Source organism: Geotrypetes seraphini, chromosome 8 (genome assembly GCF_902459505.1).
Source record: "Geotrypetes seraphini chromosome 8, aGeoSer1.1, whole genome shotgun sequence".
In the NCBI taxonomy this organism is placed as follows: Eukaryota; Metazoa; Chordata; class Amphibia; order Gymnophiona; family Dermophiidae; genus Geotrypetes; species Geotrypetes seraphini.
The window spans coordinates 1,557,107-1,576,121 of record NC_047091.1 but is presented as its reverse complement, the minus strand read 5'-3'; the positions used below and the strand labels follow the sequence as shown (position 1 = coordinate 1,576,121).

At 42.1% G+C, this 19,015-nt stretch overlaps 1 protein-coding gene across 1 annotated transcript in view; it reads right to left on the bottom strand.

The window, feature by feature from the left end:
• Window positions 1-2,312: 2,312 nt before the first annotated feature.
• Window positions 2,313-19,015, bottom strand: part of EIF1AD (eukaryotic translation initiation factor 1A domain containing) — a 19,084-nt gene continuing 2,381 nt past the window's right edge. The window contains exons 2-6 of the mRNA XM_033955649.1: window positions 13,147-13,433; window positions 7,226-7,334; window positions 7,009-7,117; window positions 3,479-3,535; window positions 2,313-3,365 (exon numbers count right to left, since the gene is read on the bottom strand). Coding sequence (XP_033811540.1) covers window positions 3,149-3,365; window positions 3,479-3,535; window positions 7,009-7,117; window positions 7,226-7,334; window positions 13,147-13,233 — 579 coding nt within the window. The 5' untranslated portion in view covers window positions 13,234-13,433 and the 3' untranslated portion in view covers window positions 2,313-3,148. The remainder of the gene's footprint in view (window positions 3,366-3,478; window positions 3,536-7,008; window positions 7,118-7,225; window positions 7,335-13,146; window positions 13,434-19,015) is intronic.

The following is a 19,015-nucleotide window of genomic DNA, read 5'->3' as shown; positions in this document are numbered from 1 at the left end:
CCCCTGTCCAGCAGGCCTCCCTTCCTTTTTCTCCCCTCCCGTCTCTTCCCCTGTCCAGCAGCACCCCTTACCTCGCGTCTGTCCTCCGCCAACAGCCACCTCAAGCCGCCACAGCCGACAGCCTCTGCGCCGCCTGAAGCCAACAAAACCCTAAGCCGCGCATGCGCACTCCTACCTGCAGGGACCTACAGTGCACAGAAAACAGGAGCACGCAGGTAAGAGTGCGCATGTGCGGCTTAGGGTTTTATTATATTAGATGTCCCGTTTTGATAAAAAAAATAAATGGTCATGTTAGGTATGTAGGGCTCACTCGCAGTCGGCAGGGTGCGGGTGCTCGCCCAAGGGCTCTGCTGCACAAGGGATGGGAGGGAAGGAAGGATAGAAGCTGAGTAAGGGTCCTGCTGCACGAGGGACGGGAGGAAAGATGTTGGTTGCACATGGGGAGAAGGAAAGAGGAAGAGTACATACCCCTAAAATAAGACCTAGTGCATTTTTTGGGCCTAAAATTAATATAAGACACTGTCCTATTTTCTGAGAAACACGGTAGACGGCACTGAATCCAGTTCTGCCTGCTAGTTTCAGTTCCACATTGTTCACACTCTTTATACTGCTGCTGAATTGCGCTATCTCTTAGGGTTCTACAGAGTTTGGTTTCAAGGCCAACTGCCTCCTTCAGGAGCCCGCTTTCATTATTTAGAACTGACCATTAGTTTTCATACGTGCCTTCAGGTAAACAAAGACAAAGTGCTTCCTTAGGCCTCTCCCTGCTATATCCCAAGATGCAGAAGGAGAAGGCCTGCCATTTTGAAGAGGCAGGCCTGCTGGTGGGAGTGAGTGAGCACCCCTCTTGCTAGTCTTCCAAAAAAGGTATTAGGAGGGGGGACAACCCACTAGACTAGCAGGCTTGTTGGGTGGAGGACTGTGGGAGGCTGTCAGGGGGCAATGCTTGCTGATGGGGGGGGGGGGGGCGAGATGGCCCACTAGACCCCCAGGCTTATGTGGTAGTGGTGGGGGGGGTGGTTATAGGTGCAGCTTGTGTGTGTGCTGTGTACACACAACTTTTTCGCTGGTACCGTGGGTGCCACTCTGCCCTCCGGAGATGAGGAGGCCGATGACAAGGCACTCACCTGAATCAGAGCTGAGCATTTTTTAGGGCGCCTCGAAGTCGGTAGGACTTGGCTCACTGCAGCAGAGACCTGAGGGCCGGAAGGGGTGGGGAAGGCTTCTTAGCGGGCTTACCCACTAGAAACGACACCGAGGATTCCAGCAATGTCAAAAGTTGTGGTGTCGACTATGATGCGGAACCCGATGTTAGGACTGGTGTCGGCTCACCCTCCATAGCGACACCAAAAAGAATACGTTGTTGAATTTGACGTTTTTTTAACGTTCGTTTTTGAAGAGAGGAGCAACAAGTGCAAGCTTCAGCCCTGTGCTCCGGCCCCAGACACTGAAGACACCAGCGGTGTGGGTCCGTGATGGAAATAGGGTGAGCACAGCAACCGCACTTTTTAAAACCGTTTGAAGTCTGGACATTGAGGGGAAAAACCGCCGCAGCAAAATCTAAGGTCGAGGCTGAAGAAATGGAACAGGCCCTACCGGGCCGAACCCGCACAAGAGAAAAAGTAAAAAAATTTTTTTTTTTTTACAAAAGAGAAACAAAGGAAAGAAAAACTAATAATGACCAAAAAGTCAAAATTGAAAAGCGCGAGAGCAGGAAGGCAGCGGAAAAATTTTCAACAGCCGTTGAAAACGCGATTTCTTAGCTCTGTGGAAACTAAGAAACTGAGGGACCGCGCACCCTACATCAGACGGGAAGGCACTCATGCATGCGCGGTTCAGGCTATCGCGAACTTTCTAAAGATTTGAAGTGGCGATGCACTTTTAAAGTGGTCTGTACCAGGGCTCCGTTGATGACGTCACCCATTCATGAGATTATGCTGCCTGCTTGTCCTGGAATAAATTGTGCATGTGTAATATGCACATCTGTGACATTAAAATGAAAAGAAAAAAGCCCCAACAGCAGAGGGGCTTCTCCAAACCAGCTCTCAGAACCGACTGGTTGAATAAGGATTACCACAAACCTCTGTGCAAATAATTTTCATGGAGGTTTATTGGTACAACAATTGCTGTTTTAAAGTCAGCCAAAAAAGTCAGCCAACAGCAATTCACACCGTCTTAACAACTGGATTTTGTGCTTCTAGCCCTAAGAGTCTTCAGCAGTTCTTAGTACATCTAACCTCCTGTCTTATCTCATTTTATCTAAATTTTAATTAACATTTTCTTAGGAGGATTGTGGCATTGGCTGGGTTTTAATTTTTTTTTACAGTCATAGGCTATGGCTATTCCTAATAAACATGTATGAAAAATTTGCATATACTGGGGCTGAAGACCAAGGCGCCATGGCTGTGATATTTGATGCAGTCCTCAGGACCATCCAGTTAGTCAAATTTTCAAGATACCTATAGTGAATAAGCTTGAGAATTTTCATGCACCACTTCTATTGCATGTAAATCTCTCTTATGCACACTTATTGATATTTTTGAAAACCTGATTGAATGGGTTGCGAGCCCCTTTACCTTGATGAGTAAAGAGCTAGTTGGGGATGTTAGTAAGTGACTTGCAGATTTTAGGGGGAGGAATGTTACTCTAACATAAGACTGCTGCCTGAACTCTACCATTCATATTTTGAGAAAGATTTGTACCCCAGATTCACCAACTGGAAAAGAAACTGAAACAATCCTGGTATATGCCAAGCATTTTTTTTCCACTGACTAACATTTTATATGAGTGTGGTCCAGTTTCTTAGCAAGTATTACCATAGCATTCATAGGGGTGACTTGTTCTAGGTTACTACCATGTTCACTCATGGATTAGGTGTTGCAATCTAGTTGGCACTTCTGGTACCCGAAGCTAATCCATGGAGCTCTGCGGGTTTGTTGAAGGGATGATAAATTCCATGAGTCCAGCAATTACTTCCTCCTTCTGCAGAAGGTATACTTGGGAGTATAGCATGACCAGGTCGAGTTTAGAGCCAACAACATAAAACAGAGTACTGGAGTGTTACCTAGGAAATTGCTATGCACATTGATATCCTAATGTTGAACAGAAGGCTCCCTGCTGCAAGCACCTCTGGTGAAGAAAGTATAAGTTATTTAGGTCGCTGTTGTTGGCCACCCTTTTCCTCTTCTGATGACTCCTCTTCACTTGCTCCATCTTCTTCTGATGACTCCTCTTCACTTGCTAAGTAGGTATAGCTGGGACGGTTTGTGTTCACAAACAAATCACTGTCATCTTCTGAATCAGTCTGGCTCACCTCAGCTTCAGAGGTCTCACTAGGGTCAGGAAGAGTGGTAGCTTGATCACAGCTGAAGAAGAGTAAAGAACATAACACAAGAAGACAAATTAAAGCATCAGAAAACAAAACCTAAACCTGTCTTTAAGTCCTTGCAGGTGTATGTAGAACCACATGAACCCTTACCTATTTTTGTCACTTGTGTGATTCTTGGTTGGGTCTGCAGCAACAAACCTTGCTGGCCTGCAGAACAGAAAAAACAAAACTAATATCACACTGAGTTGTTGGGGTTTTTTTTTACTTGATTTTAAGCAGCTGCATCTCAAGTTAATTACCACCTTCTTACAAGTGTCGCATCAAAGGTTTTGACTGGATTCACTGTATCTGGGATAGTTATGACTTATTACTTTTATATAGTGTATCATGCGGGACTAGGAAGTGACATCAGAGGGACAGCTGATGCCAGCTTAGATTTGAAGAGGTACTTGGAGGCGTGCAGCGAAGGAGTACAAAACTCACTACATCTCTGAAAACTTACTCCTAGTAGACTATAGGATCCCTCAGAAAGTTAACATACTGTGTCATCAGATTCAATCCTCAGGTCTACCCTCTTTTCAGGCCAACCTGTTGGAATTCATCCTGAAGGACACTCCATTCTTCACAGCAACATCTCCTGATGGTTCGCTCCTTCCATCAGGCTTATCTGAACACTATCAGAAGTTCATATTTCAGTGTGATGGGACCAATACTTTGGAACTTCCTCTCCCTCAGGATTGAAGCCTAATGAGTTTGTTAAAAGTTTACTATTTTTCTTTTGCATTTCAGACTAATTCTTAGATTTTATTCTACTGCATAATTTTCCTCTAATTCCTTTTTTGAAGGTTTGCGAAGCATGGCAGCACCTGTTTAAAAATCCTGTTCTTGTATTTTCCACCTTACCTACCCATATTTTAATTCTAAATTTTTCTTTTTCCTGCAACCCTTTTGTAATTCAGTCTGTGTTTAATATCCATCTCTCAAGGTTTTTATGTTATACACAGCTCCCCTTCTTCACTTAATTTTGTTTTGGTAAACTGCGTCAATTTTCTTTGTTATATTTGCATAATATCAAACAAATTGAACCCGAAGTTGTAAAAGCAGCTTTTCTTAAAAAATAATTAGCTAATTCTCTAAGCAAGGAAATAAAGCTAAACCAGGCAAACCCAATAAGTCAATCTACAGGAGTAATGACCCTGCTCCAGCCAGTGCTCTTTGGGTAAGAGGGAGTAACCCAAAAAGTAGCTAGGGCAGCAAGGTATAGGAACCTGCATTCCCAAGATACCATGGGCTGGGCCGTGCACTTCACCAATGATTGCCTGAGGGCAACAACTTGGGGCAGCGGAGCTGTGCTCCATACTCCACTAGGTCTGGGCCATGGGAGTCCTGGGAGTTAGGCACTGCTAGAAACTAGACCAGGGCTAGTCTCAGGGCGCTGGTCTTTGGCCAGAGGGCCGCTGTATGAGTGGACTGCTGGGCACGATGGACCACTGGTCTGACCCAGCAGCGGCAATTCTTATGTTCTTATGACCACAGACAAGGGGCACCAGCCTGAACTACCTAATATTTCCTGGAGGTATTGAAATACTGGAGTTTTCCCCAGTGAGAATGAGCTCTCTTCTATATTGGTAATTCAACTGGAGGAGATCAGTTTCTCTACCTCAATTTGCTAGTAGGAGTGGATAACATCCATTTGTCCAGGATGATACAAGCAGATGTTAAACAAACTGCACTTAGAATTCTATAATCTGAGCATGAAAATCCTTTAGCGTATAACTGCTAGATGGTTTATGAATGTCACAGAGGCATGGCTAGGTCAGGGGTGTGCCCAGCACTTATGCACTAGTTACTGAATACTGAGGTTCGCATGCAACGGCAACATTTAGTTATGGGCATTTACACCAACTGCTATGGTATAAGTGCTAGTATTCTGTCAAGGCAATTGCACATATAATTGCCAATATACAATTTGCACTTGGTGCACAGCATCCCAGCACCTAATTTTAAGTAACTTATACTGAATTACTCCCTAATGGGCAAATTCTATAAACGGCATCCCGATTATAGGCATCCTACTGCTGCCTAACCAGCCAACTGGGATGCATGTTAAAAAAAAACACCAAAACAACCCAAGGCAGGCAGCATACATTGTAGGCATTTTCGCAAGCCTAGGGAGACACATAGAGAGGCCTAAGCTCCCCCAAGGCTAGGCGTTGGCGTGGTTTCACCCAGAAGTGGCCTTAGGTGAGCTTAGGTGGCCTAAGGTGTCTCCCTAGGGCTGCAATAGGCCCCTGAAACATTTCAAATAGACGCAGCCACTGAACTGATCGCAGCAAGGGAATCTCCCTGCCACAATCAGTTTAGCGGCCGCAGCAGGGAACCCCGTCCTCCGCAAAGTTGGCCAGCAGAAGTGATGCCCAGTCATTCCTGCTGGAACCCCCAAAGCCCTCCCCTGAATGACCGCTGCAGGAGTGCCCATTTCCACCTTCCACCATTGCCCGAAGATCACCGGCAGGAGGGTTGCCCAGTCCCTCCTGCCGGAAACACCTCCTCCCCCCTGAAAATAAGCAGCAGGAGGTTGCCCAGTCCCTCCTGCTGGAACTTCCTGAAAACCCAGACACCCCCAAGCCCGCTCGGATCCCCCTGTACCTTCTTCTTTGTAGGCCAGCCAGAGGGATGCTTACTCTGAATGGTGGGCCTTCCCCTTCCTGGTGCATCCTGGGATGCACCGGGGAGAGACCTAAGGCCCTGATTGGCCCAGGCGCCTAAGGCTCCTACCATAGGAGAGGCCTTAGGCACCTAGGCCAATCGGAATCTTAGGCCTCTCTCACAGTGCATTCTGGGATGACAGAGACAAATTTATCCCCATCCCCACGGGAACTCTTTTTCCCGTCCTATCCCTACGAGTTTTTTTCCTGTCCCTGTCCCATTTCTGCAAGCTCTGTCCTCACCTTCACAAGTCTTAAACACTTTAAAATTATAAGTGTTCAAGGCTTGTGCGGTTAAGGCAGAGCTTATAGGAATGGGGCAGGGACAGCAAGAAAACTCACGGGGATGGGATGGGGATGGGGAAGGGGACAAATTTGTCCTCCGGCCACTGATCTCTGGGGAAGGCAGCAGGAGGAATTGGGCACTCCTCCTGCTGCGGACATTTGAGGGGGGGGAGGGGTGTTCCAGAAGGAAGGATGTCTATGTGCATAGAAACATAGAAAAAGACAGCAGATAAGGGTCATTAGTCTGCCCACCCTAATGACCCTCCCCTATTTAGCTCTGTGCAGAGATCCCACGTGACGATCCCATTTCTTCTTAAAATCAGGCACGCTGCTTGTCTCGATCACCTGAAGTGGAAGTCTATTCCAGCGATCAACCACTCTTTCGGTGAAAAAGTATTCCCTGGTGTCGCCGTGCGATTCTCAAAAGCCACTTAGGCAGCTGCAGAGACTGGGGGATCCTATACAGAATCCGGCCCTAAATGTCTTGTCATAAAATAGCAGGGAGTGTGCAGGGCCAAGCATTTCTGAAATACATTCTTTAACGAGATAAGGATTGTATGAAAGATCTTAGTATTCCTATAATATGATCAACTACAAAATAGCAGGGAGGTGCAAAGCCCTTGAAGCTCAAAGCCAAGCCATATATAAACCCCTCTCTGTACACTTATTGAAGATGGAAATGCTTACCACAGTCCTACTTTCTTCAGATAGCGAATGTGATCTTTGTACAATATGCAGGAAATTTCTGCCTTTACCTTCTCCCCTTCTTTGATAGGGTCCACTATAAGGAAATCTCCTGGGACACAAGACAAAATCAAGCTATCGGGATTAGTACACTTTAAAAAAAGTCATAATCTTCAACTTTCCCTGTACGCCCTGTGGTAAATGCCAACCAGCTGCTCACCTCTTTTTATCCAGATATTCTTTCTGAACTTGGTAGGCATGCTGACTAGAAACCTCTGCCCTTCATCATTTTCTACTTCATGGAGGTTGTTCCCAGGGCATCCAAGAACCTGAAAAAGACAACAGAGACATACAGGCACAGAAGAAATACCTTCACAAATGCTTTCGCAACATAAACTGTCCTTTTAAGGGCGAGTATGATCCAAGAAAGGTTTTTACCTTCAAGCCCCCCTTTCCTTTTGTTGTTCTTCCCCTTGCATGTTCTCCTCTCTATCAATTGTAGTTCTAACCCTTCCTTCCCTCTTGTTCCAGTTTGTCAACGTCTTTAACAATTGTTACTCCCAGTTTGTTTATATTTAAAATGTAAATCATTTAAATTGGTTTGGGGACCGTTGACATCTTTTGTTAATTCAACATAGTTGTCTTTCTTTAAATTTTTAGTTTATTTTTATACATATCCAGGACGGGATGGGAGGGTGGAGGGGATAATTTTTTGGTTCATTTTTTGATGAAATTGTTGGATGGGAGGGAGGGATATTTATTTTCTGCGTTGTTATTAATGGAATTTAAGTGCTTATTTTGTTATGTCTATATTTTTATGGCACTTTGTATTAGCTTTGAAAATTAATAAAGATTTTTTTTATAAATCTTTATTAATTTTTTTAAAACTCACAATAAGTATAACACAAAATACAATCATTTTATACTTTAACATTACTTATTATATCATCAAATTATAGCTTTCATCAAATATCCAACAATTAATTATAAACAAAAGAATTCATAAAATATTTCCACCTCCCCATCCCACCCTGGACGTGTATGAACAAAAGGGAATTAATATTTATTCTATGCAATAATTTCAATCTTTACAGTATCTTGTTAATGGCTCCCAAATAACCTGGAATTTCTTAAAATTTCCTTGCTGCACGGCAATTATCCTTTCCATTTTGAAAATGTGACACAAAGGCTGTAATTCAGCCTCTCCCAATTTTTCCAGTTATTTGTAATCTGTTGTATGGCAACTCCTGTCATAATGAGTAGAAGCTTATTGTTATTAGAGGATATTTGGCTTTTAGCCCTAATTGACCTGCCAAACAATACAGTGTCATTAATAAAGATTTTTTTTTTTTTAAGTATTTTATTAAGCACATTATTTTAGAGTTTTTGTACACTGCCTAGAAGGCTTGATTGGGCGGTATAAGAAATTTTAAATAAACTTGAAACTTATAAAAGCTGTGCAATATAGCAGAATTAGAAAAGGAACAGAAAAGGGTGACAAAAATGATAATCCCTCAACTTGGATCTGAAATACCTGATAAGATGTGTATTTTCATTGTGTTTCATAGTAGCACGTGCTATTTCATACTGTGTGCATTAGTTTTAGTACACACTATTTCTTCAAGGACAAGCAGGATGCAGATATCTTCACATGTAGGCAATGTTATTCAATGGAGTCCTGCACAGGAACAACTGTCCAACTTTACTGAAGCTTTTGAGAAAGTTCTACAAAGCATGCTTGCACCTTTTCCACCAAGTTTAAAATAGGCATTTCTTGTGCTCACACTCCAGCTCATATCTACAAATATTTTTGAAGCATTTTTCCTAGGATTTTTCATTAAAAGTTATAAATACTGTTATGATTTGGCCTTCTGCATTTTATGTTGTTATCTCTGCAGGGAATTTGTTTCTGTATACTTCTGTGCATGTTGGGGAAATGCAGAAGGCCAAATCATAACAGTATTGGTAGGTTTCTAGGGTGGTCTGGAGGGAGTAAAGGAAAGCAAGTTAGCAGGTAAGGTTCAATTTCTCCTACCTTAGTGTCCCTTCCAGACTAGCATACGAGGGGGTAATGAAAAATTCTCAGCCCAACCAATTTCCTAAATTCTGAGCGTTATTTTCGCACTGAGGCTAAAAAGTGTTATTTTATTTTGCAAAGTGCCAATTTGCAGAATCATAATGCTATGTTTTGACATTGTTTTAGGTCACTGATTGAAGCATGTCAACAAAAAGTGTGGAATTTTCAAGTATGGAATTCCGAGCCATCATGAAGCTCCTATTCCCAACTCCAAGGAAATCCATGAATGTATGATGCAAACATTGAGTGACAAATGCCCATCAGTGGTGTGCAAACTTTCAGCATCGAGACTGAAAATGCAGCAAGGTCCGGGAGGCCTCAAATGGTGTCAACTCCTGAAATTGTTCACCATGTCCATGACCTGATTTTGGCAGATTGGCAAAAATTGACAAAGCAATTGCTGAGATACTACAGATATCCAGAGAATGTATTAGGTGTATAGTCCATGAGCAGCTAGGTATGCAGAAGCTGTCAGCCAAGTGGGTGCCCAAATGTTTCAATGCTGATGAGAAATGTTGAGTGGACAATTCCAAGTTGATTTTGCAGCATTTTCAGCGAGCTGGTGCCAATGTTTTGAAATGACTAGTTACTGTTGATGCAGCATGGTTACACCACTATGATCCTGAGACAAAACAACTCAGGTTCTCCAAAGCCAAGGAAATTTGAGACTTAAAAAGTCATGGCCACAATGTTTTGAGATCAGGAAGGTGTTAATGCAGAATACTACTATAACTTGCTGTGCAATTAGGAGGAGGCAATGAAAGAAAAAAGGAGAGGGAAGCTGCAGAAAGGAGTTCTCTTTTTGCAAGACAATGCACCTGCTCACAAAGCTGGCAAAACAATACATGTTTTGATGCAGTACCCTACTCACTGGATCTTGCTTCATCTGACTAGTTTCTGTTTCCAAACCTTAAAAAGAAAGGGTGACAATTTTTAAGTGATTCGGAGGTGATTGAAGCAGCAGGGCAGTATTTCAGTGATCAGATATTAGAGTATTTTTTGGAAACTTCAGACATGATGTGCCAAGTATGTTGAACTTAGGGGGTGAATATGTAAAATAACTTGTAAGTTGCATGGCACCACATCATTCCCTTCTTGGTTGTGCTGAGAACTTTTCAGCACCCCTTTGTAGATGGATGGAAAGTACCAAACCAGTGAGCATCAAGGCTGGGCTCCTGATTCAAATATCCAAGCCCCAAAAGCTTCTTCCTGATAAGTGAGAATTATCTATGCTGTAGTGCTTAGAAAAGGAAATGTAAACCGCTGTACAAATCTCCTGCACTGTTACCAAAAAGTTCTCCACCCACACCACCACCTGCCCTCTAGGAAAATGTGTTTTTAGGGCATCTGGGATCACCCTGCCACTAAGAAGGTAAGCTGAAGCAATGGCCTCTTTAATCCAATGTGCTATAGTAGCCTAAAACGCTGCCAAGTCCCTTTTCCAACAAGTTAACAAAAAATAAAAAAACACTATTCTGACCAAGGCATCAGAACTGGCCCTCCAAACTGGTCCCAACTGACCGATGAGGCCACTTCTTTACCACAGGGAACATGACTGAGGCACAAAACAGTCTGCAGTCTCTTCAGAACTGGAAATCAAAAGACATTTCTCTAGCTCAGGGGGCAAAAAAGACTATGGAAGAAAACAGCCTGCAAACAGAATCAACCATATAAGAAAAACACATACTCTGTTGGCAGAAAAAAATTGCAATGAAACACTGTTTGGTTGCAATGAACCACCACATGAGCAGCTATTGGAGTGTGCTGAATTAGGAGCTAGGACTAATCATGCTCAAAACTTCCAGAAGGGAATTAGAAAACGTGCCAAAGAGAGCTATATGATGAATTACAGTAACATAGTAAATGACAGCAGATAAAGACATGAATGGTCCACTGACTTGGGCGAGTTTTTAGATGTATTTTTGTTTCCATCATGAGCCCCTAAGTTTTTAAGAATGGGCCCTTTAAATATTTGGCTCCCTCAGCTGTTTCATTACATTACTGCTACCAGCGTCTTAAGCCTCATTTTGATGCCAGTTTCATGGGGCATCTTTTCATTTTTTTCATTGTAGTGATCCGAGTTGTAAAGATCAAAGGATTAAGGTATCAACCGGAACACTATGTTTAGTACTTTTAGATCTTATAAGAACTGTTTATTACCTTTGTATGGATGTATGAGCACAATTTTGAAGTAGTTACGTTTATTCACAGGCATCTAAAACATATTTTAAAAACTCTTGCTCGGCTTTCTGAAGTAGCGGATGAGAAACACGCCTTGTGTCAAAGCCAGGGTTACTCTTCTAATACTGCTTCTGAGATAAATGTTTGAACTTTTACTTTTTCATATATGAAGCATGTCAGATTTTTTTTTTGCTAACAAACTACGGTACTTGAAGACTAAGTGCTGTGATTAGAAAACAATATGCATCACTGGTAAAATTTATTTACTACTTGGCGCCCTGTCAGTTAAAAACATTACCAGGGCCTATTGGCTCAGATTTAATTCCTGAATCAAGACGTCACCCACATGTTGAGAATATGCTGCCTGCTTGTCCTGGGATAAAAAAGCATTCCAATTACTCAACAAACAACTTACAACTCACGCAAACATATAAATCCCACCACATTCTGGACAAAAACAGACACCATAATCCAATACTACACACCCAAAGACTTCATCTCACAATGGAACCATCTAAGTACTGCAACCCTGGATGAACTAGTCCCAGAAAACCCCAAAACCAAACTCCACAGAAAATCAGACAAGTGGTTCGACAACAAACTACTCCAACTCAAAAGACAATGTAGACAACTAGAAAGAAAATGGAAAAAAAGCAACCAAGAGTCCACAAAAACAGCATGGATAGTAGCAAACCAAAAATATAAACAAAAACTGAAAGAAAAAAGAAAGACATACTACTCAAAACAAATAGGAGAAGGACCCCAAGATACAAAAAAGCTATTCCAGCTACTAAAAGTTCTCACAGACACCATACCCTACAGCAACTCCACCCCTCCTTCAGCCACCCTCTTAGCTACATGCTTCAAAAACAAGATTGCAAACATCAGAGCCACGTTCAACGGAACCCCCTCACACATAGAGACCTCATTTCCCCCCACAGAAAAAGAACCAGTCGCAGCACTACTGCCCGGGTATTTGTGTGCGAGTGTGCACTGGAAACCTGGACTAGATCTGCCACAGTCTGGCAAGACCTACCTCCAGTAAAACCATACTGCCTTGGATCCTGCAGTCTACTGGATTCCAGAACCTTCACTATCCTCTGTTTTAGAATAAGGAAGAACAAAAGCTGTTGACATGTATGATTTATGAAACATACAATCAGCAATTTTTGGGCCAATGTTATTTCCTCATACTCCTTTGAGTTTCTTCTCACAACTGGAACCTACCTTATTGGGCTGTGGTACATTATCTTTCAATAAATACTCCTCAGGGGTTTTCCTTTTGCTTTATATCCCCTTCCAGATTAGATAGCTTGGCCAGGGAGTGATGTCACTGGTGTGATACCTGACCAAAGCATCTACAGTTCTCTGCATGCATGGATTTTGTATTGCCATATGGAGTTGTTGTTGAACAATGACTGGGCCTCTCCCTTCTCCCCACCCCAGGGTTGTGAATGCTATCTCTGCTGTATCTTCTGTTCTAGCCTTAGCAGAGGGGAAAATTTAGGTCTTGATTCAGGAATAGGCCCTGGTAATGTTTTTAACTGACAAAGAAATAGATTTCATTAAGTCTCCTGCGTGAATACAATCTCCACTGTCCATGTTCTCTTACACAATTTTTTTTTTTTTTTTCATATAATCTACCAGTGAGAAAGGCTTCTCTTCTAAGAGGGTCAGTTCCCAGAACCTCTAATGCTCCAAAACAACCCAGGCAGATTTTTAGAATACTTTCATAAGCTGGTTGGACAAAGAACAGGTTCATATCTCCTGAGCAAGGGGGTGCAATGGTATGTATTACAATAGTGATATTAGCACAGAGGCAGTAAGATGACTTGTTTGGTTGTTTGTTTTGGGGAGAATTTTTGTTGTTGTTGAACACTCACCTGGACAATCTGCTGCTGTTCAGACAGCGTGACAGAATCCTCTAACACCTCCTTCACAACATGCTTACGTTTAGTGGCCTGCGACATCCTGCTCCATGAGATGACAAGGCAAAAATAAAATGAAAATTTTCATCCGTTCAAGAACTGATGCCAAACTGATGGACCGCTGGTAGGAGTAAAATGTGGAGACTTTGCTGCAGAAGGTAGTGATACACAGAAAATATATTGCAAGCTCCTAGATAGGTATCAACTCTTGATCAATTAACTGACAAACCGATGACAGAGAACTGCAAAAAAAAACAACCACAAACAAAAAATAAAGAAAAGGAGCAACAGTAATAACAGTATCTATCACAGAAACAAGATGAATAGCGTTAGTAAAAACAGTAATAAGGGTGAAAAAGTAATTTAGAAAACTGGCAACTTTACCCACACCTATATATTTTTTTTTTTGTCTGACCTGTTTTTAAAATTTGACCCTCTTTTTCAGTTTCTCTTTTCCCTTCCCTCCACTCCACCCAGTTTCTTTTCTGTATATACAGTAAGCAGCCCTAGGTCACAGGAGTGGTTCCTTTCAAGGTAGGGCCCACCATATAACCACGGCTCTTTTCTGACATTGGCCCATCACAGTGACTCACCTCAAGCCTAGGCATGCTGTAATAAAATTCTACCCAGACAAGCAGCAGGTGCTAATTTTTAGCTAGTGCGATATCCAGAGGTTTTTATCCCTGTTCTATTGTTACTGATGTTAATATTGTTGCTATTTACTATCAAAGGCAGTGTTCTCCCCAGAAATTTTTTCTAGCCGGGTGGGGCGAAACGGGGAAATTTAAGGGCCTATTTTACAAAGCCACACTAGTGGCTGCAGCATGGTAATGGCCCCGAAGCCCATAGAGATTTAAAGGGCTTCAGGATTGTTGTCGTGCGGCAGCTGCTGGCGCGGCTTTGTAAAACAGGCCCTAATGTGCACTATTTTTATTAGTTAATTATTATTTATTTTCCAATGCTCAATTGAAGTAAATATCCCTAAAGCCTGTAACCAACCATCAAAGTTAGCAAATTATTTTTGTTTGATTTTAATTCTTTTTACGTATTACATTAGCGACATATACATTACTCTCTCCTTTATGTGGGTTTTAGAATTCCTATGAGCGTCGGAGCAGTTACTGTCACTTCCGGCGCTAAAACCTGTACTACGGATTCGTAAAGGAGGGGGTAAGTATCATTCCTATAAAGTTTCTCTCAAGTCTCACTTTTAACTCTGGCAATGAACCGCTTGTAGATTTAGCTCGCACTTCCTTGTAGCTCTTATCTCTGTTCAGATCTTAATACGATGCTTCTGGCTAATCAAGCCTGGAACAGGATAATACCATATGCGCATCATGGTATCAAGTTCCCCCCTTCCCCCACTCCAAGGGAGAGGTGGCCAAATATTAAGCCCGACATACCCAACACCCTTTTATGGAGACCAAGACCACCACAAACCCTGCCATACAGGACACAAGGAAACAATCACAGAGAAAGTCCCAGTAGAGGCATCTATACCACTACCTCCAGAGGAGATTTCGCAGACCCTTTTCCCTTACCCAAGAAGCTAAGACAAGTATTACATTACATTATTACATTGGTGTCTTTTATTCCTTGCGGTTCTAGGTGGATTACAAAAAGAGGCATTCTGGTCATATCCAGTAAGATTACAAGATGGCTATTTGGTTGGAATGTTTAGGGACCGATAGAAGTTTCACATTTGAGCATACTGTTCTTTCTGGCAGTTAGACACATCCATGACCAGAAGCCACCTACCCAAACTGACTGTATTTTAGAATAGAATTTATAAGTGACATTTTTTATTGATAACCAAAGCAAAGATACAAAACCATCAAAGTGAGCTGAAAACAGACATCATCACACTATACAAAAGTGAACTGCACCAGTCATCAGAAATATTTTGTGTGCGTGTGGGTCCCAAAAAGGAAGGAGCTATCCATTCCCATTAACTACTTCCCTCTCCATTCCCACTGCACCCCCACCTCAAACAGCCCCCCAAAATACAGAAGAAAGGAATTTGTATAAAAAGCCACATTTCTGAAGTCTTTTCAATGGGGGGAGGGGGAAGGAGGCATTTAAACACTTCTCCGACTGAAACAAGGCCAGTCCCTAGCGCTGCCAAGCCTCCCAGTTGCAGAGAGGAGAACGTAGGAAACTTCTGAATGCCCTGAACCCCCTGCCTGCTGCACTACGGGCTCCAACAGCATGAGAACACCCCCCTCTCCCCCCGGCACTGCTCTGGAATGAAAGCTAGGCACAGGCCGTCTCCACCACCCCCTGGACCCAGGAGACCTTGGCAGCTCTTCACACCATGCCTTCAGCCCCCCCCCCCCCCCGGAGGCCTCCGCTATGCGCGTGCGCAACAGGAAGTAAATGAAGCCTCCAACGTTCTTTCCTTCCTCATCCCCTCCCCCACTCCGGGGCCTCTTGGCTCCTCCTTTCTTACTAGGCCGGGGTTGCGGCAGGCTATCTCCAGGTTCAGGTTGATCCTGCGCTGGGCCTCGCGGTTCTCCTGCTTCAGCTTCACCTTCAGGTGGGAGAGTTTCTGCTCCAGCGAGAACACCGCCATCTTTGATGTCCCCGCGCACTAATAATAAATAAATAGAGCACTGCGACTGCGCCCACCGAGCTGCCCGTGCGGGCTCACCCACCCGCGCACGGCCAGAAAGGACTTTCACACCAAGTGGATGGAAACAGGAAATCCATTAGACTAGGATCGGAGAGAAACGTTCAGCAAATCACCAAGTCCCGTAGCAAGCCGGCCTTCCTGTCTCCGCGCAATCTAGCCTACCGAGAGTAGAAAAGGTAGCTCTGTGGCTGTCATTTTGCAATGTCAAGTGAGATGATAGCCGGGCGCTCACCTAAATTAGCTGGGCAGAGCGCCCGGCTAAAACATGCTAGGGAGAACACTGGCCATTCATAAACCCTTCTCCTCTGACCTTGGATTAGGTCCTTGTCTTATAAAATCAAACCCTAACTAGTAAATCCAGAGCAATGGGAGGAAAATATAATGGCTATTTTATTTGTTATGCTTGCCCATTCCACCACATATCTGTCCATTTTTAATAGGCTGCTACGCCCAGGTTCAAAAGGGCCACATCAGGATGCACCACCCTGCTCAGTCTGTCTATCAGGCTCTTGTCTGTCCCTGCCAAGAATGTGGCTTAGAGCAGTGTTTCTCAATCTGCTGTACGCGTACCCTAGGGGGTATGCGGACTGCCTGTTGGGGGTTTGCGGGCTGGCTGCCACCCGGGATTTCTCCCTGCCTCTTCCACCCACTGAAACCGCAGCCATGTCCGATTTTTCCCTGCTTCCCCATCCCACCCTGCCATCCAACACACCCTCCCCCATCGAACAGGGATGGGCCAGGTGCAAGCATCGAGTGCACAAGCAGCCAGCCCACAAGCCTTCCCCCCCCCCCCCCCGGTCAATTCTGATGTCAGAGAGGATTCTAATCAAAGGAGTGATGGGAAAGGTATTTCCTCTGAGTTAGGGTGTCCAAGGTGCAGTTGGTAGAGGTGGCTAGAAAAAAACCCTAGTTTTTTCATTGTTTAATTTTAACTTGAAGTGTGACATCCACCCTTCTACAGTGGATAAGACCAAGTCTAGTCTTTGAATCTCTGCAGGTGGTAGGTAGGTGACAGGGAGGACAATAGTAATGTTGTTACTGTAATTATAGGGTACCATTTAATCTTTTTAGATGAGCTCTCAGGGAGGATAAGCATTGAAGAGAAGGGGTGATAGAGGGGAGCCTTCAGGAACACCACATTTGCCGGTCCATTTATCAGATAGGGTCTCTCCAGACTGCACTTGGTAGCTGTGACATTTTAAGAAGCCTTGGAACCATTGGAGGACATTTCCCAATAGGCCAAAGGAGTCTAGGTAAAGCAGCAGTAAGTCGTGGTCCACTAGGTCAAATGTACTACTGGGGTCTAGTTGTATCACTAGTGCATTTAGACTTTTACTCAGTATGTCATACATGTCATTCAAGAGGGAAGCTATTACAGTTTCTGTATAGAATGATGGTTTAAAGCCTGATTGGGAATCATGGAGTAGATGAAACTTTTCTATTTGATTCATTAGTTGGGATTGAACTAGTCCTTCTATTAGTTTTAGGAAGAGGGGAGTTAGGGCAATGGGTCTGTAGTTCTCAATCTGAGTGGTTGGTTTCTTCTTGTCTTTCAGGATAGGTCTGATGATGATATTTTATGATTTATTTTACATGTTTTATGGTTTTGTACATCGCCTAGTAATTTATTTTTTTTTTTTAATTTTTTTTTTTTTTTTTTTTTTTTTTTTTTTTCCATTATATTTTTATTTTCAAATTTTACAAAAAGTGAACATAATAATAAAATACATTTGATAAATGCATGGTATCACTTTTATATCTAACACAATGTATGTCTGAATTTGATTTTCCCCTTCACCCTCCCCCCACCCTTTTATTGCTTTAATATAATATTTTCAAATTTTATAAAAGTATACAACATATTAGAATACAATTGATAATTATTCAATAACATATTTATATCTAATACAATATATTCTGGATAAATTTTATTCATTTTCCCTCCCCCCACCCTTCTATTATTTTTTAATCATTTGTTACATTTTGTATCATATATTATAATATATTATATATAAATTGTTTTCCTTACCCCCCCTATATGTGTGTCATAAAAAAAAATCTCTAAAAGAAGAAAAGAAGAAAAAGTATTCTATTATTTAATCATTACAGTATTTTGTCAATGGCCCCCATATTTTTATAAATTTATTATATGTCCCCTTTTGTATTGCTATTGTTCTTTCCATTTTAAAAACATGGCATATTGTATTCCACCAAAATGTGTAGTTTAGGTTGTTGTAATTTTTCCAATTGTTAGTTATATGTTGAATGGCAACCCCTGTCATAATTAATAGAAGTTTATTATTTTCTGGTGAAATTTGACTTTTTTTTCTCATCATTGTTCCAAATAAAATTGTATCATATGATATTGCAATATGATTTTCCATTAATTTATTAATTTGTGGCCAAATTGAATTCCAAAATATTTTAATATAAGGACAATGATATAATAAATGATCTAATGTCCCTGGTTCTAGATTACAGTGCCAGCATCTATTAGACTTAGAACTGTCTAGTTTTTGTAAACGAGTAGGGGTCCAAAAAGCTCTATGTAATAAAAAGAACCATGTTTGTCTCATAGACGCTGACACTGTACATCCCATTCTCCAAGACCAAATTAGTGGCCATTGAGATGCATTAATTTGATGTCCAATCTCAATGCTCCAAATGTCTCTTAGACCATTTTTTGGTTTTTTATTCAAATATCCAGATATTAATTTATACCACAATGCGGCTTGATGTCCTAGGAAGTCTGCTTTAAAGCATAAGAACTTTAAACTATATTGATTGTTTAATGATTTCCATTCAGGGAACCCAATCTGAATGGCCTGCTTCAATTGCAACCATTTAAAACTTTGTGTTTTATTAAGACCAAATCTATGTTGCAATTGTGAAAAATCCAGCAGTTTACCTTCTGAAATAATATCATCTAGAGATCTAATTCCTGCAATAATCCAGTTCTTCCAAAGGATTTGAGCTCCGCCTACTTTGATCTTGGAGTTTATCCATATGGATTGATTAGTTGATTTATATATTGGGATGGTTGTTAATTTATCAATAAATCTCAATGTTTTCCAAGTATCCATTATTATTTTATTTTCTCTGTATCTTTTAGGTATATTAATACTTGGTAAATGAACTAAATTTAGGGGAAACATAAGGCGCCATTCCAAATATAACCAATCTGGTGCATTA